The 26,732-nt window shown below is 39.8% G+C and overlaps 2 protein-coding genes across 7 annotated transcripts in view; one reads left to right on the top strand and one right to left on the bottom strand.

Moving 5' to 3' along the window:
- LOC139467396 (G protein-activated inward rectifier potassium channel 3-like) overlaps positions 1-26,732 on the top strand; it is a 135,351-nt gene that overhangs the window by 41,257 nt on the left and 67,362 nt on the right. For 3 of the 6 annotated variants that reach the window (XM_071248934.1, XM_071248937.1, XM_071248936.1), the window contains exon 2: positions 4,717-4,864. The exons of 1 other annotated variant lie outside the window; for it this stretch is intronic. The gene's annotated coding sequence lies outside the window, so the exon portion shown is untranslated. Of the gene's footprint in view, positions 1-3,598; positions 3,708-4,716; positions 4,865-26,732 lie in introns of those variants that run through there. 2 more of the 6 variants (XM_071248933.1, XM_071248938.1) reach the window with 2 other exon arrangements.
- Positions 23,378-26,251, bottom strand: LOC139467502 (uncharacterized). Its single transcript, XM_071249040.1, has 2 exons — positions 26,069-26,251; positions 23,378-24,541 (listed from the first exon to the last, which is right to left on the bottom strand). The coding sequence occupies exons 1-2, from the start codon at positions 26,249-26,251 to the stop codon at positions 23,378-23,380; spliced, it is 1,347 nt and encodes a 448-aa protein (XP_071105141.1).

The following is a 26,732-nucleotide window of genomic DNA, read 5'->3' as shown; positions in this document are numbered from 1 at the left end:
CATTGTCTGCATGTGACATTGTCTGCATGTGACATTGTCTGCATGTGACATTGTCTGCATATGACATTGTCTGCATGTGACATTGTCTACCTGAGATTGTCTACATGTGACATTGTCTGCATGTGACATTGTCTGCACATGATATTGTCTGCATATGACATTGTCTACACATGACATTCTCTACACATTGACATTTGTGTTGATGAATGCCACCAGATCGCCCAAGCACTAACTCCTATCATATGATGCAAAGGAGCATAGGAAGAATAATTAAAAGAGTAGTTAAATAACTTTTTGGAACACTTGCAAAGCATGCCAATAAAAACTCAATTTTGGTTTCTGTATTATAATTTGAGTGTCAATTTGTTAACAGAGATATATGTATTTTGTCATTCAATTAAAAATTGATACGATTGAAAAAAAAATTACTTTACATTTAAGATTTGTCCTCAGTATGTTTTTGTTTTTTTTTAGGTATAAATGTAAAAGACGTTGTGCATACGGTGTAAATCTGTGTATATAACTTCATAAATGCAAAAAGACATTGACTTAGTTTTAGACACAGTAAAATGATATGCTATTATGGGTTCACAGCCTTGTATACCAAATACACATTGGAAACAATGCACACAAACACGTCAACATTTGATTCTGATGTGTTAAATTTGAATGCGTGCTATTTCAAATGTACTGACAGTGAAGCTTATTTCCCTATAGTTTTCACTGTTCCCTAATTCGTTTATGTCAGTATATTATTGGCCAATCAGGAAAGGAAATAGTACTCTGTTATCGTCACTTGGTCTTTGGAAACCTAAATGCTAAACCAAGTACTTGTTTCGCCAATCAAATACCACGGAATCACTTGCATTTTATTTGTGAAGATATATAGCAAGCTGTACTTAACATGTTTCCAAGTGTGTATGATTACCTCTTTCAGAGGAATATCCTTTGTATGCATTTGTATGTTCCTAATGACATTAGTTGTCCAGAAAACAGCTTTCTTCTCTTTAGAGATTAAAAGTAAAAATCGATTTTGTTATATTCAAAGATACTGGTTTGTCTGAAGCCTGTGTTGCAGAAAAGTAGGTTATTATTCCTGTGTTTCTAATACCAATGACTACAAAATAAGGTTACGATCCCTAGGGTGACAAATTATGAAATTTATGTCTGTTGAATGGATGCTAACACGGTTCCATGTGCAAACCATCCCCTGACATTACATATGTCCTTTGGAAGTGATTCAATAAATGGTCTTTGCCTTTTATGTAATGGAATCATAGTTAGGAATATGCTGCTAATCTGATTTGGTGTCAAGATTGAGATAAATGAGTTTCTATTTTCAATAGTCTCCTGTTGTTTTCCCATTATTCAAGGATGATAATAGCGGTCGGATCCTTTTAACTTCTGTCGGATCTTTCTGTTGGTCCTCTGTTCCTAGATCATGCATCTGCAGATGTTGATGGTTGAAGTTCTTCGAGTTGTTTTCTGTTTGTTCAGTTGGACATGCTAAGGTGCTCATCCATATTTCTCGTCGAACTTTTCGTTATTCGGTTGAAAGGGGTGGTCGGGTAGCCTAGTGGTTAAAGCATTCGCTCGTCACGCCGAAGACCCAGGTTCGATTCCCGACATGGGTACAAAGTGTGAAGCCCATTTCTGGTGTCCCCCCACCGTGATATTGCTGGAATATTGCTAGAATATTGCTAAAAGCGGCGTAAAACCACACTCACTCACTCACTCACTCATTATTCGGTTGACAGGTACTCATCATGTAACCCTGCAGTTTCTGATTTTAATGTCTTTTAGTGCATGTATATACATTCAGAAGTATCTTAATGGACCTTCTTATTGCATGAAGCAAGTCTAGATTTTCCACAGGTTCAGGTCTGAATCTCCCCTGTCACAGGGGCTCCTTTTCAGTTTAACTGGAGTTGTTTGTTTCTGTCAATATTATATATTTACAGAGGCTAGATAAGAGTATATATTAGCAAGATGTACATTGTGATATAAACGGTCAAAGTTATTCATGCTTGTGTGAATTTCAGGTCTGAATAGGACCCAGTATCTCAGTCTTGTCGTAAGAGTGAAGTAAAGTTGGGAATGGGTGGTAATTAAGGTTCATCTTGTGTATACCTCCTGTTTTGTCCCTATACCTCCTGTTTTGTCCCTATACCATCTTGGGGTGGTTGGGTAGCCTAGTGGTTAAAGCATTCGCTCGTCATGCCGAAGACCCGGGTTCGAATCCTGACATGGGTACAATGTGTGAAGCCCATTTGTGGTGTCCCCCACCGTGATATTGCTGGAATATTGCTAAAAGTGGCGTAAAACCAAACTCACTCACTATACCATCTTGTGTATACCTCCTGGTTTGTCCCTATACCACCTTGTGTATACCTCTTGTTTTGTCCCTATACCACCTTGTGTATACCTCCTGTTTTGTCCCTATACCACCTTGTGTATACCTCCTGGTTTGTCCCTATACCACCTTGTGTATACCTCCTGTTTTGTCCCTATACCTCCTGGTTTGTCCCTATACCACCTTGTGTATGCCTCCTGTTTTGTCCCTATACCACCTTGTGTATACCTCCTGTTTTGTCCCTATACCTCCTGGTTTGTCCCTATACCACCTTGTGTATACCTCTTGTTTTGTCCCTATACCACCTTGTGTATACCATCTAGTGTATACCATCTAGTGTATACCACCTAGTGTATACCACCTTGCGCATACCACCTTGTGTATACCACCTTGTGTATACCACCTAGTGTATATACCTAGTGAATACCACCTTGTGTGTACCATCTTGTGTACTACCTTGTGTATACTACCTTGTGTATACCACCTTGTGTATACCACCTAGTGTATATCACCTAGTGAATACCACCCTGTGTGTACCATCTTGTGTACCACCTTGCGTGTACCATCTTGTGTACCACCTTGTCTATACCATCTGAGGTATACCACCTTGCATGTACCACCTTGTTTAACAACCCTGTGTATACCAACTAGTGTATACCACCTTGTGTATACCACCTTGCATGTACCACCTTGTTTAACAACCTTGTGTATACCACCTTGTTTAACAACCTTGTGTATACCACCTAGTGTATACCACCTAGTGTATACCACCTTGTGTATACCTCCTGTTTTGTCCCTCTACCCACTGATGTGTCAGGTCTTAAGCAGATCTTCTTTGTTTTCCTCCTGTCTGTGATATTCTGTATATGACCAAGTCTGACCTGAGGTGACCTGCTGTATTATTCCTCTGTGCTGTCCAATACTCCCCACAGGCATCCATTCAAGCCTGACTTTCCTATATTAAGGCCACAACAAGCTTCCCACTTGGATGCCTGTGGGTGTGTGACCTGATGTGACCTGAGCCATCCAGGACCTGCTCATAATTCCCTGCCCCCTGCAAGCAATCTGCCCCTGCCACACCTCTACCTCATTATATGCCTTAAAGGTCCTCTGCCCCCACATTATCCCCCTCCACATCCCCCTCCCTACACCCCCCCTCCCTAGCCATGCCTTTGTGTGACCCACAGCCATGCTTTACCAAGCCTCACTCAGCTGTCAGTTCCATGCCTTTAGTGTATAGACTTCACTCGGGCTACACGTGCCACGACAGTCAGGATACTATTGTGTGGATACACTCCGTGAATTTCCCCATAGTGAGAGGATTTGCTTGTTGTGCCTCAGTCTAATGACACAGGTTTGATTTACATCTGTTTGTAACAGAGTCGTATGGGTTTTTATCATTTATCATACAGAGCTTGAATAACATCGTAAGTCTCAGGACTGTGTGGCTTGTATCCTGGCGGTTCATGCACATTGCTGGCCTTTGTGTCTGTGATAGTTTTTGGTGATAGTAAGGTTGAGAGGGTTGGAACCTGGGACAAGAGGTTGTCTTCATTTCAGATAGTGGAACATGATCCATGATGCAACAGTGTGTACCCTCGCTTTCCCAACACGCTCAGCGATCTTATTTTAGTCTGTGACTCATAGAGATGCTATAAATAAGTGTTTAAAAAATGTCTACTCAAGGCTATAGCTTGTATTACTATAGTCTGACACCAGCAGGACCCGGTATAAGCACACACAAAAAAATAGATGAAGAGAGGCAATGTTTAGTACATGTACTCATGCAAATGATGTCTGTAATCTTCCATTAATGTAATATGTAAATTACATGAGCAACACAGATTTTTCCATATGTTGTCATTCAGGTTTGAAAATATATTTTATTATTTTTAAGTATCTCAGATGTAATCTGAAACAGACAGGATCCTTTTAGTACTGGCTTATACCTTCCTAGTCCGTATTGGATATATCACACCATATCCGAGTCACTACATGTCAGTAAAATATGGCCAGTGGAAATTTCCCAAGACTCAGTTCTAATTCCTGGTCTGAGAGAGACTAAAAAGAGCTGCAGGCTGTATTGGTGTTATGACTTGAATTACATGTACCATTTCCAGTCAAATGAGGCAGGTGTACTGTCACTGGTGTGAGAGACGTCTGCTATTCATGTCCAGTACCTTTGGCTCGCACTGTCGTCTGCTGCTGGCGTCTGCCGTACAGTGTAGTGATCAGCCTTATCCGTCTGCCCTACCACCCCTGCCTTATCCGTTTGCCCCATTGCTTCTGCCGGAAGAGATCATCTCGTGATCGAGGGGAAACAGGTTTCTTGTGATTTATACTGAAACTGACATACATTTCAGGAACTGGATGTGAGGGAAGCCTAGTCATAGCCCACTGAGGTCACTTGAGAGGTCAGCACGTTGTGAGTGGACTTAAGAAGAAGATACAGTGTGCATGGTTTCTTGGAAGGACTACATACTGTGAACCTGGTCGCCTACAAGTAATCAGGTTAATCCCTTTTTTTTCATGTCTTTTACTCTCATTTTCCCAATCTGCATAATTTCTTAACATATTCCAAGATCTTGCTACAATGTAATTAAGACCTGACCAGTCTGACCGTCTTAAAATGGTTGTCATTAATTCGTTGTCAACATTGTTCCAAAACAATTACTGATGTCCTGAATGATTTCTGACAAATATGTTTGTTAATGGACATGGCTGCTCTGTGGTAGGTAATTATTCAGGTTCGGTTTGTTTTGGTGGGGAGAATAATGACTTATTTTTGCAAGAATGTTTTGAAAGCTGTTTTGAATCAGTGCTGTGTTTGTTTTCAAATGAATACAATAATACACAACTGGTAATCAGAATTCAGCTCATGCGAAGTGACAAGAGAAGTGACAACGCTGTTTGTTTGATGACAGCTTGCAACATTTATGGTCATGTTTACTTGCCTGGTTGTGGCATTATTGTCATATTTCAAGTGCCCGACTGGGCATTGTTTATTCTGGTCACATACGTATTAGAATAATTACTTTGGAACCGCCATAGAATATGTTCACCACTATTTCATCCAAGGAAGCAATGGCTAAGGTTTGATTTGGGGGTAACCTACCCTAACCCTAATAATACTAGGATTGAAGAGGCACACTTAAATATGTATTTTCCGGTACAAAATAATTTTCTTTGAGATATATCATTTTATTATACTATTAGGTAGCAAACAGATTCTATAATCGCACCATTACCTTTAGGCAAACATCATACCAGGGAGCGAAAGGGAGCATAATCCTAATATTAAAACTAAGAATATAAGAGGGTGGTACTGTAGAAAACCTCATGAACTTCCCTTAATGAACAGAGACTGCCTCTGTGGTCTAGTGGTAGAGCGTCTGCCTGGAGAAAGGTCCAGGGTTCGGTCCCAGGCCACATGTTAAGAGATGGTACTTGTTGTTACCCTGCCTGGCACCTGGCATTTAGGGTCTAAAACAAGAACTGGTTGTCATGGAGTCAGTATATATATCTGAGTGGGTGGGGTATTGATGTTATACTGCAGCATAGTATCTCATGGGCTAGCACTATGAAATCAGTATTGGTCCTGACTAGTACAAGCAGCCACACACACACATGTGTTTGCACATCACTATGTAAATGCAATCATCTTGGACTCGACGTTAAACACCATTTCACCTCACCTTCACCTTCACCTCGCTTTAATGTACACCATTTTCTGTTTTTTTATATTGTACAACGCCCATACTGATTCTGTGTTAGAATAGGCCCCCAGCAACCTTTGCTGGTTGTAATAGAAGACTTACTAGATCAGGTGGCCAGTTTCAGTGACTTGGTTGATAGAATGTCACTTTACCCCAAGGGTGTGGATTGATGCTCATAACATCAATCACTGGTTTGTCTGGTCAATTATTTACAGACCACTGTCATGTAGCTGTAATAGTGCTGAGTGCAGCATAAAACAAACTAACATTGTTGTACCGTATTCGAAGTAATACGAGTCAGTGCCCAGGGCGCTCTCAAAATTAGAAATAGGGGTCTCTTATTAGAATATTATTTTCGTGGAAAAAAAACAGAGTTGAAAGATAAATTTTGTGGTTTATGTTGACAGCCTGAAATGTTTATATACGAGAGATAGATTTTCGAGAATTTAATCACCCATAATTAAGGGTGCATATAACACACGAGTGCGTATTATACGCGAGTGCTATTATACTTCAAAGCTTAAAAGAAACATCTTGATATACAGTCGTGTTGTGTTGAACTTTGATGTGCCGAACTTGCAGTTGTCTCGAAGTAAATGTTGGTCCCTGTGTATTCCATCTTCATTCATCATTTTCTGTCATCATTTTCTGTTCAGTCGAACCTTGTATAGGTCCCTTCAACCTTGACGCAACGCTTGTTGACTGTATACTACAAAATTTCTAATTACTGTTTGTAGTTGTCTGTTTGAATGAAGTGACATACTAGTCAAACAGCATTTTTCAATTTGAGAAATTGACTCAGTCATGCGAAAAAGCTATACTTTCATCCGATTCTTTTGATAGCAGCATGTATATGATATAGCCAGGGGCCTGTCCTTCATGCTTTTTCTTGGTGACATATGACATTTTATGTTAAATGTCATACAACCATGTGATGCTTTATAAAAAAGATGAACTGTCAAAGTGTGTTGGTTATTGATTGTAAAACAATTGAAAAGAAATTTGTTGATGTACCTACTCAGATACCCAAGGGCAAGATGTGAAAAGAGCCACTCGTGTTTTCCAGCAAGTCGTATTTCACATAGAAGATACATCATGTCTAGAGAGACTAGAGGGTAAATGTAACAGATATAAGAATCTTCATCTTAGACCGCTCGGGCATACTTGTGTTAAAGTAATAAGTCTTTAGTGGGTTCGGTGGGGACTTAAAAAATATATGTTATTCCATCAATCACTAAAACATATAAATATAGCAAAAAATTATTGTTATCTTTGACTTATTACAAAATTGGGAAAGTCATTGAAAATCCTGGTTACCATGGAAATGCCCCCGAAAATAATTGTACAACACTTTGTCATCTTAGCAACATTGGATTTTGTAAAGTAGAGTCTCTCAGCTCTAATCAACAATGATGGACTGATATTTTTGTAGATATACCAAAAATAAATGCGAAAATATTCAATTTGAGTCCATATTAGCAATAAAACTGATGAATATGACCTTGACCTTTGACCTTGAAGATGTTTATGCAGATGTATCAATGACGCTGAGTGCAGGATAACATGAACACCCATAAACATCCTTAAAAAGCAATATTTGGTAAGAGAATGGCATGATATAATGGATAGCTTGATGTGATGACAACATTGATGACACTCCTGTCAGCCGAGGACCGCCTGCCTGGTCTATTGGTGGAGCATCTGCATGGAGAGAGGAAGGTCTGGGGTTCAATCCCTGGCCATGTCGTATCCAAAAGACGTTCACTGATGGTACTTGTTGTTAACCCGCCTGGTGCTCGGCATTAAGGGCTAAACCAGAGACTGGTCTGCTCGGTGTCAGTATACTGTGTCTGAGTGGGGTATACATGTTAAACTGTGTCCTGGTATCTCCGTGAGCTAGCACTGTTAATCAGCATTAGTCTGAACACACACACGCACACGCACACGCACACACGAACACAAAGACAAACACACACACACACACGAACACACACACACACACGAACACACACACACACGAACACACAAACAAACACACACACTCGAACACACACGAACACACAAACACACACACAAACACACACGAACACACACACATCTGCACATCGCTATGTAAGTGCAATAATCTTGACCTTGACTTTAAGCCACATTTCAATGCACCTCACCTATTGGTAATAATTTGTAGGTTTGTAATCTTGATTTAAACTCTTGTTGGAATGAGGAAGGTGTATGAGTGGGGGGTCGTGTAGCCTACTGGTTAAAGCGTTTGCACGCCACGCCGAATACCCGGGTTCGATTCCCGACATGGGTACAATGTGTGAAGCCCATTTCTGGTGTCCCCCGCCGTGATATTGCTGGAATATTGCTAAAAGCGGCATAAAACCATACTCTCACTCACTGTATACATGGCCATGCTCAGTAATATATACTTAGGATGTAGAAAATAGGATCTACATATTCGAACAGTCTCAATCACTGTCAAACAGGTTCACTCCTAATATATCACAATACGAATCACAATACAGATACCTGTATCACAATATATTGCAATACAATTTATTTCTTACCTGCTCACATCCCTACAGTGCTTGATGCCCAAACAAGATTCAGATCTACAAATAGATTCATTTTGGGGTACTTTTTATGCACCCTGTTCTCAAGGTTAATCAAATCTGTGAACAATATTTTGGAAATGACAACTTAAAGCCTTAATTTTCCATGATGTTTATAGGTTACAGACTTAATCTGATAACCAAATAGACAAGATGTCTAGACTCATTACCTCAATCGCTGATAGAATAATTAGCAAAATTTGTGCCGAAGAAAGTATTTTTTACCGCGACTTATGTGTTGAAGTGCAAGCACAGTGCATTACGTGTTCTCAGTGTTCTTGTTTTCGCATACTGCTGGCCTGAAACATTGACTAACGTTATCGATTCTGAAATAACACATTTATGAAATGCACGGATCAGATTTGGGGCCCAGCTCATTCAGTTATCCCTGTTGAAATTAACCAGCTAGTTCGGATGGAGTTAGTGTACAAAGCCTGTTATCTCTCTCCAGAGTGTTTGTGGGAATATAGGAATTTCTTGTGGGGATTTCCATGAAAGGTAAGTCGATGAAACTGTATGAAAAAAAATATAGTTATTATCCACAATCTTGAAAAAAATATAAGAATATTCAAATTTCTTGATTGACTTGGTAGTTATGTTTCAGTTGACTTTTAGATTTTGAAAGTTTTTTGGTGGTGGTAATAAAAACCATCAAAAATATCTGTTGGACATGTTAAAAAAATAATCAGATATTTTACCACTCAAATCAGATTATTATTTTTTGTACTGATGGTAGGATTGTTTGTATAGTTGCACATATACTACTCTAAAGATGTTAAGGATCACTTAATTCTGTCCTATATTATTACTAGTTTTCTTTCATATATTATTAATAGTTTTCTTTCATATATTATTAGGGGCGGTCGGGTAGCCTAGTGGTTAAAGCGTTAGCTCATCACGCCGAAGATCCGGGTTCGATTCCCGACATGGGTACAATGTGTGAAGCCCATTTCTGGTGTCCCCCGACGTGATATTGCTAGAATATTGCTAAAAGCGGCGTAAAACCTTATTCACCCACTCACTCATATATTATTACTAGTTTTCTTTCATATATTATTACTAGTTTTCTTTCATATATTATTACTAGTTTTCTTTCATATATTATTACTAGTTTTCTTTCTTATATTATTACTAGTTTTCTTTCATATATTATTACTAGTTTTCTTTCATATATTATTACTAGTTTTCTTTCATATATTATTACTAGTTTTCTTTCATATATATATTATTACTAGTTTCATCTGTCATGACATGACAGATTGGTATTTGGTAAGACAATGCTGAATCAAATCCTGCACAGATTAGAACAGAATCTGAAGTGCTGTACCAATCATATCATTAAATCTAATTTGGTGTAGAAAAATGAGAAAAACGAGAAAGTGAGGAAATTCCCCCGTGTTTGTGACAATCCTGGAGATGTGCCTGGCATTCTGGGATCCTGCTCGGAGCTACACAGGAGGTATTTTGTTGTAGACGGTGTCAGGTACACGGTGGTATTTACTGACATATGCCGAGGACAGAAGCCACCACGGCACAGTGTGTGATACGGAGGAAGAAAGGTTAGCAGGGCTTGATTGATGTTTTTATAGCTGCATGTGGAGATTGTTGGTTCTCTGTGAATCCTACCAGGACTGGCTTCTATCTGGAAATCAATTAAATTCCGCATTATGTCACTGTCAATTTTGCAGATTAATTTGATCATAAAAGGATTGTGAGGAGTGTGGGCTTTCTGGTATGAGGTGTAAGCCGTTTACGTTCAATTATTGATTTTATGAACTCGTGTTATGAGCAAGTTATTTCATTAACAGTTGTGAATGGGTACCAGGTAGGATGGGATGGGATGGGATGGTAATGTGACTGTTAACCTTCTACTCCGCAAGGAGTTGAGATTAAGAATCTTGCATGTTAGATTCAAAATTATTCTCAGCTTGGGCTTCTTGAATCCATACTTCCTGCATGTTTAGTTTTGTGCACCATCAGTGGTCTGGAAATATCAAGTCTGGACCAGACAATCCAGTGATTGACATCATGTGTGTCAATCTATGCAGTTGGGTCATATAATCCATGAAGGTGTTTCATATGGCCCTGCGGTCTAAGGTGCAGCAATTCTGGTGTGCCCAACCGTGATTTTGCTGGAACAATGCTAAAAGCATCGTAAAACCAGACTCACTCACCCACTCACTTAATTATGGTCCTTAGTTTGTCGGCACCTTTCCTATGACCATGGTTTCCCCATGGTAACGTCTAAGACCTGTGCCACTCAGACTCTTCTACTTACAAGACTTGTGTCACTCAGACTCTTCTACCGTATTTTCTTGAGTATAGTGCACACTTTTTTTTTCAAAAAAACACAGCTGTGTAGAAGGGCATGCGCATTATACACGAATTATGAGTTTGGATGTTTTTTTCCCCCATGGAAAGACATTACTGTGAGCACGAAACACCGGAAATACCATGTCATCAAATCCATACTGAAGTTCGCAAATTAATCATGTAATTACACTGTCTGGCTATAAAAAGTGTTCTTTGTATATCTGGCCTTATGTTTGTAACTTATTTCATTAATTTTATCCAAAATTCCTTTTAATATTGTTTTTATAAATTTCAGCGTAATCGTGTGAAGCAATCGGAAGATCGCACAACTCAACGTTATTAACAGCAACCACGGTCAGATTACCGCTATTGACGCCTTGAAACAAACTTTAGTTGACAGAGAATGGATTCTTATATGATAAATGCCATACTTTGACTCGTTAAAAGTCATATTTGTTTTTGTTTGACGATTCTATGTCAACATGTAATTCTCGCGATCACGTGCGCGTGAGCCTTGACGGTGACTGGTCAGAAAAAAAAATAAAACCTGGGAATAGCGATCAGCTGCTTCGCTTAGGGTTATTATTATTTTAAATATGTTTAGTAAAAGCTGCATCTAAATTAACAAGATATTGGAATATATTATTCCTGATAAAAAAATAAATAGTTTCAGATACAATTTTTGCCGATCCTTGCATTTAAAATCCTGTAAAGTTATATCATTGGATGTGTCTTGACCGAATCACCGGTCAATTCCAAGAAAACCTGTGTACAGCTTATTGCTTGGTATTCGATTTTTTTTTTCCAAAATACTGAACCAGCTAGAGGGGGGTGCGCATTATACTCAAGAAAATAGGTACTTGTAAGACCCGAGCCACTCAGACTCTTCTACTTGTAAGACCTGTATCACTAGACTCTTCTACTTACAAGACCTGTGTTATTCAGACTCTTCTACCACATAAGGTTCATGGGTTGTGACTTGCCTTTAATAGTGTTCAAACCCAACTCACTCACTCACTGTCACATTCGTGACCAACTCGTGTTATTCAGGGACAAGCCGAATAGAGACTCGTGCCCCTCTCATGGCCATTTCTGCAACCGGGTTCCGTCTTAGCGCAAATGGGCATACCTAAAACAATTGTCAACTCTTTGTGTGATGGTTCACATATATTTTCCCCATATATATTTCAGATGCAATTCAAAGCACATCTGGACATGCGGAATTATACAGTATGATTGAACACATTTAACTGTGTTTGGGGTATATTTACATAGACATATGTAAAATCAGAAAATATTTCTGAGGGATTCTTTGATGAACAACTTGAAATCATACGTGCATTCTGATTGGTTTGTAGTATTTTCACACATAACATTCATCCATAGGGAGACGAGTCTTCTTGCAGGTTATGGAAATGGGCGAGTGGTGACGAATGTCACCGTCACTTAGGTGTAATAAAACCATGGGAGAAGCATCTAAAATATGAAAGTCAGGGAAAAAAGGTGTTGTGGAGAAAAAAACAATTTTCTTTCATTGTCATGAGGAAATAACGAAGCAATCTGATCGAGACCCCCACCCCGAACCTCTCCCATCCGAGAAATAACACAGGCTAATATGTCAGAAGAGGTCATTAATTTTACAAATTATATATCATCCTCCAACCTATTCCCTGGTCAGGGTTTATTGTGTGTTTGTTATGGAACAGTTTTAGATACAAGGACAGGTGAAGGGTACGTTGTATCCTTGCACACAGGGTATTAACATGTATAACAGACAGTAATGCAAGGTTATTGTGCTTCTGTATTCCAAGGTCATTTTATCCGGAAAGCAATTAGTTGAACCATGAACAGGAGTAATTTCTCTACTACAGTGATAATTATGCTGCACTGTTGGCAACGAACACAATTCGTTTATGGAGCTGAATGTTCCACGCCTCATCATGTAACGTTTGCATGGTTGGTTTCAGTAATTTGCGATGGTAATTTCCATCAGTTGATGTACAGAGTTATTATTTGAGAGCTAAAATATTTATTTATATGTTTGTAAGCCCTTCCCTGAAAGCTGATGGCAGTAAGTATGCAGCGTGTAAGTTTGCCATTCAAGCGTGGTGGGTGTGTGAATAGAATTAATGTGATAATAACATATGACAGTGAGGTAATAAACTGTCTCATGTACTGGTGCACTATGCCTGGATGAGTGCATGATGTGGATGGTATGTATTAGTGTGAGAGGTTTCATTTGAGAGATTGTGAAAGATGGGTTCAACAGTCCTGGAATTCTCTTAAGAAAAGAAGTTTAAGAACACCTCATTCTTTCATTAAGTTTATCTTTCATGTCATATCAGGGGGCACGGGTGGCCCAGTCGTCTCAGGCGTTGCGATTCGCTGTGCAGAGTTGCGTCCCCTGGACACGCCATAACCCTATGAATGTGGGTTGCAATCCCGGTTCGCCCCGATTATGTTTCTAGGTTTGTCAGCACCGTACCCGTGCTCGTGGGTTTCACCGAAGTGGTAAACGTCTGAGACCTGCATCATTTCGGGCTTTCCTCCCACATTAAGCTGACACGCCGTGATATAACTGGAATACTGTTAAAAGCGGCGTTAAACCCAACTCACTCACTCACTCACTCACTCACTCATGCCATATCATATGAAACAATCAGTGGTTCTTTAACATCTTTTGAGTATCATCAAAATTGTGTACAGCTATGGAGTTGAAACATGGCAGTGATGACAACAAGGTCATTCATGTCACTGATTTGACATTGCTGATCCACCATTTAATATGGCCTCCAAAGCCGCCATATTGTTTTTCATTTAAAACCATTTCTTAATATTTGCAGAGTTTTCAGGCAAATAGTCTTTATATGGTTCCATATTTTTCAACAAGGATGTAGCATGATTTTCAAACATGATTCCTTTGCCGAAGGTCTTGTCTTAGCCCTCGAGAGGGTGACAGAATATCCCCCTGGACTGTCTAATTATTTGACTCTCAGAATGTTGTACCATGGGTAATGCACAGCATCAGGTTTGTAATGATGAGTTTAACATGAACAAACAGTTGTCCCAATTTTGGTACAGTGTGAAGAGTATATACTACTCAAAGAAGTTAAAGAACACCTCATTCTTAATCACTAAAACACTATACTTAATCTTTCATGACATATCATATGATTTGTTTGTTTGTTAATTTGTTGTTTAATGCCTCACTCAGCAATATTCCATCTGGACCAGACAATCCAGGGATTGACATCATGAGCATCAATCCATGCAACTGGATTACGATGACATGCATCAACCATAATCCCATAAGTCTCCTCTTACAACAAGCTTAGTCGCCTTTTACAACAAGCTTACCGTATTTGACCCATTAAGCGCCCAGGGCGCTTAAAAAAAGACAGAAGGGGTGGGCGCTTATTGGGACCAATTCAGAGTCAAATTGGCGTAAATTCATCAGTAAGCCTTATCGTATTTTCTTGAGAATAGTTTTCTCCAAAAAACACAGCTGTGTAGAAGGGGGTTATCATTATACAGGAATTAATGAGTTTTGATGTTTTTTCCCCCATGGAAAGACATTACTGTGAGCACCTAACACCGGAAATACCATGTCAACAAATCCATTCTGAAGTTCTCAAATTATTCATGTAATTACACTGTCTGGCTATAAAAAGTGTTCTTTGTATATATGGACTTATGTTTGTAACTTAATTCATTAATTTTATTCAAAATTCCTTTTAATATTGTTTTTATAAATTTCAGCGAAATCGTGTGAAGCAATCGGAAGTTCGCACAACTCAACGTTATTAACAGCAACCACGGTCAGATTACCGCTATTGACGCCTTGAAACAAACTTTTGTTGACAGAGAATGGATACATATATCATAAATGCCATACTTTGATTCCTTAAAAGTCATATTCGTTTTTGTTTGACGATTCTATGTCAACATGAAATTCTCGCGATCACGTGCACGGGAGGCTTGACGGTGATTGATCAGACTGGTTCCATATGAAAAATAATACCCGGCAATAACAATCAGCTGCTTCGCTTAGGGTTATTATTATTTTAAAATGTTTAGTAAAAGCTGCATCTAAATTAACAAGATATTGGAATATATTATTCCTGATAAAGAAATAAATAGTTTCAGATACAACTTTTGCCGATCTTTGCATTTAAAATCCTGTGAAGTTATATCATTGGGTGTGTCTTGACCGAATCACCGGTCGATTCCAAGAAAACGTGTGTACAAATGATTGCTGTGTCCGGCTTAGTTTACGAGAAAATGCACAAGGTAATCTTAATCCCTGGATATAAAACAATGCCTAGCTGAACAAAAAATACACTTTAAACTGTAAATCAACATGTCTGGTGAATTTTTTATCTCAAATTTCGAATTTTTACTGACGAAGTTTCTCATCACCCGTTCGTTTGCCGGACTTCGCTGAAGGGGTATGGTGCAATTTTTCTCTGTGCATAATATTCAAAGTCACAAATATCTAAAGTATACAGAATACAATCATGCCCCGCTAAAACGGACTTCAAATATCCGGAAACCTCGGTTCCCGGACTATTTTCATTTAAAACGAAATAATTACAATATGAATTGTTTTATTTGTTTTTTGTTGTTGTTGTTGTTGTTGTTTTGTTTTTGTTTTTTTAATTTGTTTTTTTTTTTTGGGGGGGCGCTTATTGGGGGAGGGGCGCTTAATGGGTCGAATACGGTAGTCGCCCTGGTTGCTGAAGACCAATTCTACCCCAGATTCATGGGTCCCATATCATGTTGTGTTGTTTAACCTTCTTTTAGTTGTATATATAGTAAACGCAGGTTTACATTATGAGCTGAGTCAACTAAGTCCACACTTATTTGAGATGTTTGTTTATGTCGACGACTACAGTTTGACTGGGAATTACTAGTCTCTACGACTTCTCATGGGTTTCTCTCAGACAAGTGGCTGTGTCAGACGTGCACAGATAGAGAATGACCTCAATCAAGTTATGTTTCTTGATTGTATGTGTCTCTGATGTCTACAATGATGTAAACAATTACATCATTTAGACACAAATGTCTGTTATGGCAGCCATATTGAAAACCCATTCTGATCCAGCTGTATTTCTCTTGATTTCAATATTGATAGCACTAAGTGAGACTAACTTTTAGCCCCAGAAATAAAGTTATCTTTTTCAGAAATATATATCTACAAAATACAAAATAAGAAACAAATGGAGCCCAGAACAATGTGGAGAGCTGAGTCAATTTTTCATTGGCCAAATCTATCTAGACTTGAGGTGGATTCCTTTTTTAATTTATCCTCTAGGGTCTGTTGGGACAGACTGAGCTCTACTCTGATGTCTGCAGTCATCAAATTTATAAATGGATGTTTTATTGCTCGCTTGAACTAAGTTTAAGATCACCTGGCCAGCAGTGGCAGCTGAGAGCTTCTTTCATCCAGTCAGATGTAAACTTTTTGTATCATCAAATTTGCATCTAAATTCAGTGCAACGTGACAGTGATGATAGTTAGGTCTTTCATGTTACTGATTTGACATTGCTTATCCACCATTCAATATGGCCACCAAAGCTGCCATATTGTTTTTCATTTAAAACCATTTCTTAATATTTGCAGAGTTATTATGCTAATTCTCTTTTCATGGTTTCATATATTTCAACAATGATGTAGCATGATTTTCAAAAATGATTCTTTTGCCAAATGTCTCGTCTTTCTTTGTCGGCATGCAAATTCAGTTTGACTTGGGAAGCCTTTTGTGTATCTGTGTGATGTTTTGGAAATCAAGTACTGCCTATGAGTGAGATATTCACTAATCCAAGTTGCATGGATTGATGCTCATGTCAATCATTCGATTGTCTGGTCCAGAATCGATTATTTACAGACCGTCATCATATAGCTGGAATATCACTGAGAGCGGCTTTAAACAACAAACAAAAAACAATATTGTTGAAATTCACCAATAAGTAAGTTATCTAGTTCATCTGAAAGCTGACTGCATTTGCAGGAACGTTTGACCATACAATGAGTGGAGATGTGACTTTGAAGTCAGTTCAAAACTAAAGTGTGTGCTCAACAAATACACCTTTGCAACAGTTCACTTTTGTTGATCTTGATGTATGATCTCTATCTACTTGTGCCAGTCTCTTTTTGGGACAACTTGTTCTTATTAGTTATATGACCTGTGAAGATCCGGGGTAGAATAGGTCTTCAGCAACCCATTCTTGCTGTAAAAGGAGACTATGCTTGTCGTAAGAGGCGACTAACGGGATCGGGTGGTCAGACTCTCTGACTTGGTTGGTACATGTCATCGTATCCCAATTGCATGGATCGATGCTCATGTCGTCAATCAATGGATTGTCTGGTCCAGATTTGATTATTTGCAGACTGACGTCGTACAGCTGGAATATTGCTGAGTGCGGTGTTAATCAACAAACAATCAAGCAAACAAATAAATATAGATATTCTTTGATGTTACATTTCCTTTATCGTATAACTGCATACACCTCAATAATCCCTCCCTGTGTTTGTGAAGCTGTGAGAAACTGAAGCCTAACAAAATATAAAACGTCAACGCCAGAGAATCATCGTCTTGATATCTGCCGAATCTGGTTCCATTAGGGGAGGAAGGCAAAATAGTGGTGGAAGTTATATGAATGGATCAGGGAAAAACACCAAGTCTTTGCAAAAAGGGTAAGCATGTCCTGCTCTACCGACAGAACCCACGACACATAATTTGCACAGAGTGATTCTTTGTAGTTACAATTTATCTCTTGTCTTTTGCAACAGATCTGATCATTATCAGTTTATGACTGAAAATTTCCATTGTAAACCAAAGCAAATTGCACATGTGATTAAAGATAGTGGATTTGTGGGACATTTATTTCAGACCGATGGCAAGAGATTGCTGTGTCCTCTTGATTTTAAGGTGAAGCTCCGCACTGCTGCCGAGAAGCCAGAAGTGCAGACCTCATTTCATGTATAAATTCTTACACCAAAACTATTCCCATACTTTGCATGTAGATGTGTGTTTTGTTTATGATTTTGCACTCCTAAAAGGAAGCTCATCGATAATTGGTGATGTACTTTCCCCTTTGGCAGCCCGCCAAGAGAAGGACTTAACAGCTGAGCTGTAGATTACGTTTTTTACCCCTCGATTTTGAAGTAATTCAGAGGTGGTTTTACTTCTATTTTGGATTATTTCATGATCTTGTTTCCCAATGTTCAATTGACTGAAGAGTTTCCAATGTTGATTTACTTAGGAGGAAACATGTCCTCTCGGGATGGTTTCCTAACATCGATGTTGTTGTGACACAGGTCTGGCTTGGTTCAGTCCAAGTGTCCTGTGAATAAGATCAATAGGACTACCGTTGAGCAATGCATTGAAACCCCTGCACATTCCCAGTTCTTTGTAGGAACTTTAATGGTAAATGCTGGTTCTGTTACTTGTGTAGCAGCCCGTGGGGTGTACGGACTAGAATAGGTCCCCAGCAACCTGTGCTTGTCAGAAGAGCTGACTCAACGGGTCATGTGTTCGTGGTTCATGATGGCATGAATTGTTGCTTCTCATATCAATCAGTGTATTATCTGGTCCAGCTTGATTATTTACAGGCCACTGTCATATGGCTGGAGTAAACAAACAAACCTGTGAAGCCTTATGGTTAAGGTGTTTGCTGATGACTCTAATCGCCAGAGTTCTGTTCCCAAGACAAGGAAGCCTTTATGATATTGCAACTGAAAAATATTTAAACATTAGATAATTTGTTAAGAATCTTCTCGAGAAGTCTGAAAGTTTGAATATGATGTGTAGCAACACAATTGGACATTTGCTTATGACAGTAAAATAAATGTGTTCACTAAACCACAAGAGGTGACATTCTGTAACCAATGACACGACATGAAATATTGCCGATGTGACTTAAAATCTTAACTCACTCACTCACTCACTCACTCACTCACTGTAACCAATGAAGGAAACCAAACCCATGGACCAGTTCCCCTACCAGCGGTGATGTGATGCTTAGTAACTTGGAGGTGATGCTTAGTAACTTGGAGGTGATGTTTAGTAACTTGGAGGTGATGTTTAGTAACTTGGAGGTGATGCTTTCTCTCCCTCCCACCCACCCCTGTTACTAATAACCCTCACAGCCGTAAAAGGTGACTATGCTTGTCGTAAAAGGCGACTATGCTTCGTAAAAGGCGACTATGCTTGTCATAAAAGGTGACTATGCTTTGTAAAAGGAAACTATGCTTCGTAAAAAGAAACTAACAGGATCGGGTGGTCAGGCTCGCATACTTGGTTGATGCATGTCATCGCTCCCAATTATGTAAATTGATGCTCATGATATTAATCACTGGATTGTCTGGTCCAGACTCGATTATTTACAGACCGCTGTCATATAGCTGGAATATCGCTGAGTGCGGCGTTAAATAACAAACAATCAAACTAACAACACAGCCAGCATTCTCATGTGAATAAGTCAGATCATAACAACTTTTATTACCTGTGTTTCAAGATATTTCTGACAGGAAAAAAGAAAATGTAAATTGATGCAAATTATGTTTTGATTATTTACAATTTATCGTTTTCACTTGCAATGTCAGTAATTTTATTGGTCATATCTGTCTGAGATGATATTTGAACCAGAAGTAGCATTAAACTTACTTTAATGTAAAGAGACATTTTCATGATTAGTCTGGAGATAGAAAGGCCAGACCTTGCCTGGCTTAATCACCAAGATGATTCCTTAAACACAGTCAGTTTGTATGACTTAAGAACCTGAGGATCCACTAAACAGTCCTCAGCATCTGAAACTTAATATTAAACAGTGATCCAGGAAATTGTGTCATTTCTTAAGCAAGTAATACTATCCAGACAACAAAGAATAAGTCTGATTACATCTGGATTATGTTACATCAATCACAGGGCTAAATGGTAACTCGGCCATACAAGCTGGAGATGAGTGTATCATCTTACTTGGAGAATTCCATTTTCTACAATACGCTGCTCAGCGGGATGCTTAAACCCCACAATATATAGATAGTTTCACTTCGGAATGGATAACACTATCTTGTGTGACTGGTGAAATAAGTGAGTAGGAAGACAGTACTTGATTGCAGCGAGAAATTGCTTGAAATCTGACAAGGCTTATTTCAGAAATAGTCTGTGGAGATCACTGATGACATATCATCGTGGTTTGGCATTTGGTCGTTCATATTAGGGGCTTATTGTGTATTCTTGATTTGTCAGGATTTGAAAGTTAAATCAATAATGCCACTCTTCGTAAAAAAAAAATGTCTAATTTTATTTATCATAAGGGTAGTATGTTTGATGATCTGAGTGTCATAGCGCTGTCTATTCTTACTAAATTTCTTATGAAAATAAACACATATGAACGATAGGCCGTCTTACATCTGACTATCATATATGTGTCATTGCCAATAAGGATAAGTCTGGTTCATTATGACACTTTGAATATGATAGTGAGGAGGAAGATCTTATCATGTATGTTTGTTCTGACAATTATTGCTATTTTTTATCTCTTAGGCAACGGTCACATTACTTCTTGAAATATTATGGTGTATGTTTTTCTCATCAGTGTCATAAACTCTTGTTTTAATTTGTAAAAAAACTATATTTGATTGATCAATAATTTAGGCAAGGGTCACATTTCTTCTTGAAATATTGTGCTGTATGTATTTTTCTGATCAGTGTTATAAAGCTTTTGTTCTATTTTGGTGAAAACAATTGTGTTATATCTGTCTTTAGGATGCTGGTTGTAATATAACCTTGCTGAGGATGATACATCTATTTCCATCCTTGTTTGGGGGCACAGGCAGCCCAGCGGTCTAAGGCACAGGTAGCCCAGTCGTTTAAGCCTGGAGTAGCCCCGTTGTTTAAGGCGGGGTTAGCCCAGTCTTTGAAGGCGGGGGTAGCCCAGTCGTTGAAGGCAGGGGTAGCCGAGTCGTCAAAGGCGGTGGTAGGCCAGTCGTCTGAGGCACCCAGTTCGCTGTGGAGAGTTGAATCCCAGTTTGCCCTAGTTTATGTTTCTTGGTTTGCCAGCACCATGCTCGAGCTCGTGGGTTTCACCAAGTGGGAAACATCTTGACCTGCATTACTTTGGGCTTTCCTCCAATATCAAGCTGATATAACTGGAATACTGTTCAAAGCAGAGTTAAACCCCACTCACTCACTCACTCACTCAATAAACCCATGTTTTTTCTCTTCCCTGACAAGAAATTAAATCCTTGAGAACAGAAGTCTGACTTCAGCCACTTCATTTCTAATGCCAAATCGCTCACCTGAAAAGAAAAATTTGTTTGCAGTCAAGAAAAAAGTAATTTTAGTCCATTTTATTAATGATTTCTGATTGTTTTAGTGTTCATTTTAGCATGAGATGAGTGTTTTGTAATATCAATTTGTATATTGCCCCTGTTTAGGTAATTTAATGATCTAAACTTATATTGAATGATGTCATTATTGTTGTCAGCCAAGCAGTCATTTTTGAAGTACCACATCGAGCCATTAAACAACTATTTATTGTTCATATTGACACACTGTCACTACGTAGCCACCATATAGGTATGTGTCGTGGGACCACCATAACAATGTGACTGATTCCTGTTGAGATTCCTGGCTGGAAGAGGTCCCCAGTCACGTGTGATTGTCATAAGTGACTAGACAAATTTGGTGATCAGGCTTGGCGAGTTTTGTCACTGTATCCCGACAGTATGAGACATTGCTCATGATATCAATCTGGTTTATCTGTTCCGCACATGATTATTTACAGGCTGCCGTCGTACAGCTGGAATATTGCTGAGGGTGGCATTAAACAACAAACAAACAAAACTGACACTAGTACCAAGGGGATTTTGTCTAGCAGTGTAAGCTACTGTGCAGAGTTGTGTCCCTTGTGTACCAGGATCTCCTCTTCGTGGGTTCAACCTCATATTCACCATGTTTGTGATCTTTGGTCTGTTGGTACAATACCCAAGACGTGGGTTCACCAACATGAACATGTCTAGATGCTGTCTGTGCTACAGTAGCCTGATACATTGCCATGTACCGTATTTGACGTAATAAGCGCCCCGTCCTAATAATTACGATCTTTCAACTCTTTCACCAAAATTATATTCTAATAAGGGCCCCCTATTTCTAATTTTGAGAGAGCCCTGGGTGCTCATTACGTCGAATACGGTACTTGATGGTCTGTGTCAGCAAAGTGTACTGCTTGGCTGAACTAGAACCATTTTTTTGTACACAGGAACTAAAGCATAACCATACTCTGAATAAAGTAATCATCAGTGATGGAAATTAATGCCATAAGAAGATGTTATTTTTCCCAAAATTGACAGATTTGATTGAAATCAAAATGAGGATGATCGCTGATAACAAATTTGGCAAGGATCAATCTTCATTAATTTCCGTACCAAAAAGCTTGGAACATGAAGTTTAGCAAAAATGCTGGTGGAAGTTTTGACAAACATGTTTTCCATATTTTCAAAAAGTCTCAAATAACAATTAGAACATTTTGAGGATTTAAATTGCCAATGAAATAGGTTTGATGCTTGGACATGCCATGCATTAAGATGATAGATTTATAATTATTCATGTCAGGTAATATGATCTTTAACTTCCTTGCATACTAGGAAACAAAATAAGTAGCAGTATTGGCATATGAAAGTGACAAAATTCTATCCACAAAATCATTTAAGCATCTAGGCTATTGGTCAACCAGAATAATTATTTTCTCATGCAAAAATATCTTTTGGTCTTATCTCCAAGTGATAATGCACCATTCTGAATAGGTCATTATGGGGTTAGATGGAGGTTGGCCGAAGGGGAATTGGTTAGCTACTTACTGGCAGCAATTTCCTATTATGTATGATTCAATTCTGTAAGATAACAAGTTTGGTCTATATTTGTCTTGCCCCAGGCTATTGCTTAACCATTCTGTTCCAAATGAAAGAGTAGTTATTGTCTTTGAGGCAATTGGTAAACCTGACAACATGATGGCATCGGTCAAATTGGGTTCACTCCACATGGGTCATCATCCCTAAAAGGGTTCTGTTATTATGCATACATGCTTTCCCGATCTTTATTGTTAAGTCATTTCCAAATCAAGAGACTTTGTGATGCTATGAAATGTGTTGGTTTGGGAATTTTGATGTGGAAGTGCTGTTTCTTATATTTTGGTGTGTGGTAGTGCTGTTTAACATAAAACAACATCACTAACACACTCAAAAATATTAGTGTGTGGTAGCAATATTTTGTTTTCATTTTGGTGTTTAGTAGGGATGTTTTCTATATTTTCATGTTTGGAGTTGATGTTTTTGGAGATTCAGGATTGGAATAAGTCCGTAGTTAACCTCTGCTTAAATCAGAGCCAACTAAATGGATATTGTAATCGGTCCTCAATGAATTTTTGGATTGATTTGTTGATTACATCGGACTTGATGGTCTGGGACCTTGATGGTCTGGGACCTTGATGGTCTGGGACCTTGATGGTCTGGGACCTTGATGGTGTGGACCTTGATGGTCTGGGACCTTGATGGTGTGGACCTTGATGGTGTGGACCTTGATGGTCTGGGACCTTGATGGTGTGGACCTTGATGGTCTGGGACCTTGATGGTGTGGACCTTGATGGTCTGGGACCTTGATAGTCTGGGAGTTGATGGTCTGGGACCTTGATGGTGTGGACCTTGTCGGTGTGGACCTTGATGGTGTGGGACTTGGTGTGGGACCTTGATAGTCTGGGACCTTGATGGTGTGGGACCTTGATGGTGTGGACCTTGATAGTCTGGGACCTTGATCGTCTGGGACCTTGATGGTGTAGACCTTGATGGTCTGGGACCTTGATGGTGTGGGACCTTGATGGTGTGGACCTTGATGGTCTGGGACCTTGATAGTCTGGGACCTTGATGGTCTGGGACCTTGATGGTGTGGGACCTTGATGGTGTGGACCTTGATGGTCTGGGACCTTGATAGTCTGGGAGTTGATGGTGTGGGACCTTGATGGTGTGGACCTTGTCGGTGTGGACCTTGATGGTGTGGGACTTGATGGTGTGGGACCTTGATAGTCTGGGACCTTGATGGTGTGGACCTTGATGGTGTGGACCTTGATGGTGTGGGACCTTGATGGTGTGGACCTTGATGGTCTGGGACCTTGATAGTCTGGGACCTTGATGGTGTGGGACCTTGATGGTGTGGACCTTGATGGTCTGGGACCTTGATAGTCTGGGAGTTGATGGTGTGGGACCTTGATGGTGTGGACCTTGTCGGTGTGGACCTTGATGGTGTGGGACTTGATGGTGTGGGACCTTGATAGTCTGGGACCTTGATGGTGTGGGACCTTGATGGTGTGGACCTTGTCGGTGTGGACCTTGATGGTCTGGGACTTGATGGTCTGGGACCTTGATAGTCTGGGAGTTGATGGTGTGGGACCTTGATGGTGTGGGACTTGATGTGGGACTTGATGGTGTGGGACCTTGATGGTGTGGGACTTGATGTGGGACTTGATGTGGGACTTGATGGTGTGGACTCTCTGGTCCAGACTTGATTATCTACAGACTGCCGTCAAAGAGTTGGCATATTGCTGAATGCAGTGTTAAAGAACAAACAAATAAACAAGCAACAAAAAGAAGGAAATGAACATGAGGAGATTAACCTATCCATTTTCTTTCAGTGTATGTTTTAGATTACCATTTCCAGCATGTTGGCGCTCTGATAGTAGATTAAAGCCAAAGTTAATTGACATTTCATGTCTTCTTTGCAGTGTGATTTCTTTACCTATTATCAACAAGATTCCAACATAATTATGTTTCGATATCAAAGGTTGTGTTGTTTAGATGATAAGGATTCCAATATGTTTCAGAAGAGCTCATCTTGTAATTTAATGGCCTTGGTAAAGAGATACCATCATTTAAAGTCTTTGTACCAAATACTCTTTACAATGTTGTGCTAATACCTCACCAGAAACTGACTTCAAATCTCTTTTGACAAACATGATTGATTTACATTGGTTTATTATGTCAAAATGTACTATGGCAACTTTTAAATAGATTTCAATACCGGTACTAATGCTTTGAATCTTGGTGATGGAAATGTGTGATTGGATTTTTACAATTTGATTTATGCATACACAAACATTTTTCTGCAAACATCAATTCTGTTGGATTGTTGTAGTGTTGTTTTTCCCTTTGATCTTCAAAGGATGTTAGACGACTGTACTTTGTAGCAGTTCATGTGCTTGGTTCTTGAATTATCCAAGGTGGCAACATTGCTGTGTATATTTTTGTGTCCGAAGCATGTCTCCTGAACTCTAGCTTCTCGAGGGGCGGTCGGGTAGCCTAGTGGTTAAAGCGTTCGCTCGTCACACCGAAGACCCGGGTTCGATTCCCAAAATGGGTACAATATGTGAAGCCTATTTCTGGTGTCCCCCGCCGTGATGTTGCTGGAATATTGCTAAAAGCTGTGTAAAACCATACTCACTCACTCACTCACTCACTCTGGCTTCTCGAGGACCGAGGCTGTGACACATTCTTATATGAGTTGGTGTGGCATCAGAATGTATGTGTGTTGGGCGGTAGTGACAGAATGTGGGGCTTGCGGTTGATTGAATATGTATTTATGTTTGTGTCCGTTTGGGGCTGAGGATATTTCAAGAACAAAACATTCTGCAACATTGGGTATGCTATATAACATCTGTCACTGCGTGCTACAATGTTCATTGTTTAGCATTAAGGGGCTAAAACGGGGATTGGTCGGCTCGGAGTCAGTATACTGTGTCTGAGTGGGGTATTCCTGTTAAACTGAGGCATGGTATCTCAGTGAGCTAGCACTATAAATCGGCATCAGTCCAGACTAGTACAAGCAGCCACACAAACACACACACTTACAAGCACGTCGCTATATAAGTGCAGTAATCTTGGACGCAACATTAAACCCCATTTCACCACCACCTTTCAACATATATGGAGATTCAAGGGCATTGAGAGTCTTTCACTCTGACCTCCTCCCCAATGCTTGTGACTGAATACATCTACACTAACAGAATGTCCGCAACACCCACAGTGATCATCATATCTAACCTCAACACTCTGTATTCCTTTTCCTGCAGGGCTGTAAATCTCAATCCACGACTGTAGTTCACTCCCTCCTTATCCCCAACTCCTGCCATCATATTCTGGATACCTGTACTCCCCTTGGTGCCACCCACAATAACCACCCCTTCCTCCACCCTCCACCCCCCCATTCTGGATACCTGTACTCCCCTTGGTGCCACCCACAATAACCACCCCTTCCTCCACCCTCCACCCCCCCATTCTGGATACCTGTACTCCCCTTGGTGCCACCCACAATAACCACCCTTCCTCCACCCTCAACCCCCCCATTCTGGATACCTGTACTCCCCTTGGTGCCACCCACAAATACCCCCCCCCCTTCCCCCCCCCCCCCCCCCCCCCCCCCAACCCCCAACCCCCCACCCCCCCCACCCCCATTTTGGATACCTGTACTCCCCTTGGTGCTACCCACAATAACCACCCCTTCCTCCACCCTCCACCCCCATCCCTCATTCTGGATACCTGTACTCCCCATGGTGCCATAGATCACACCCATACCCATCCTCTCCGCCTCTTTCATGTTGTATATTCTATTCATGTAACATTGCCATGATCAAACACCCCAGTAACTTGACATTTTGGTCAGTATCCCACCCCCGCGATTGACGTAGA

This window comes from Haliotis cracherodii, unplaced genomic scaffold, assembly GCF_022045235.1.
Source record: "Haliotis cracherodii isolate W230 unplaced genomic scaffold, xgHalCrac1.p SCAF_2, whole genome shotgun sequence".
Lineage (NCBI taxonomy): Eukaryota > Metazoa > Mollusca > Gastropoda > Lepetellida > Haliotidae > Haliotis > Haliotis cracherodii.
This window is presented reverse-complemented; position numbering and strand designations above follow the sequence as displayed.

Bases quoted from the DNA above. Each gene is read 5' to 3' on its own strand.
- LOC139467502 (XM_071249040.1), bottom strand. From the start codon at position 26,251: ATGGGGGGGTGGAGGGTGGAGGAAGGGGTGGTTATTGTGGGTGGCACC. The intron at 24,542-26,068 runs GTGGGTGTTGCG...AGTCTGGACCAG, and splicing joins GGTTAGATATGATGATCACT to AGAGTCCACACCATCAAGTC.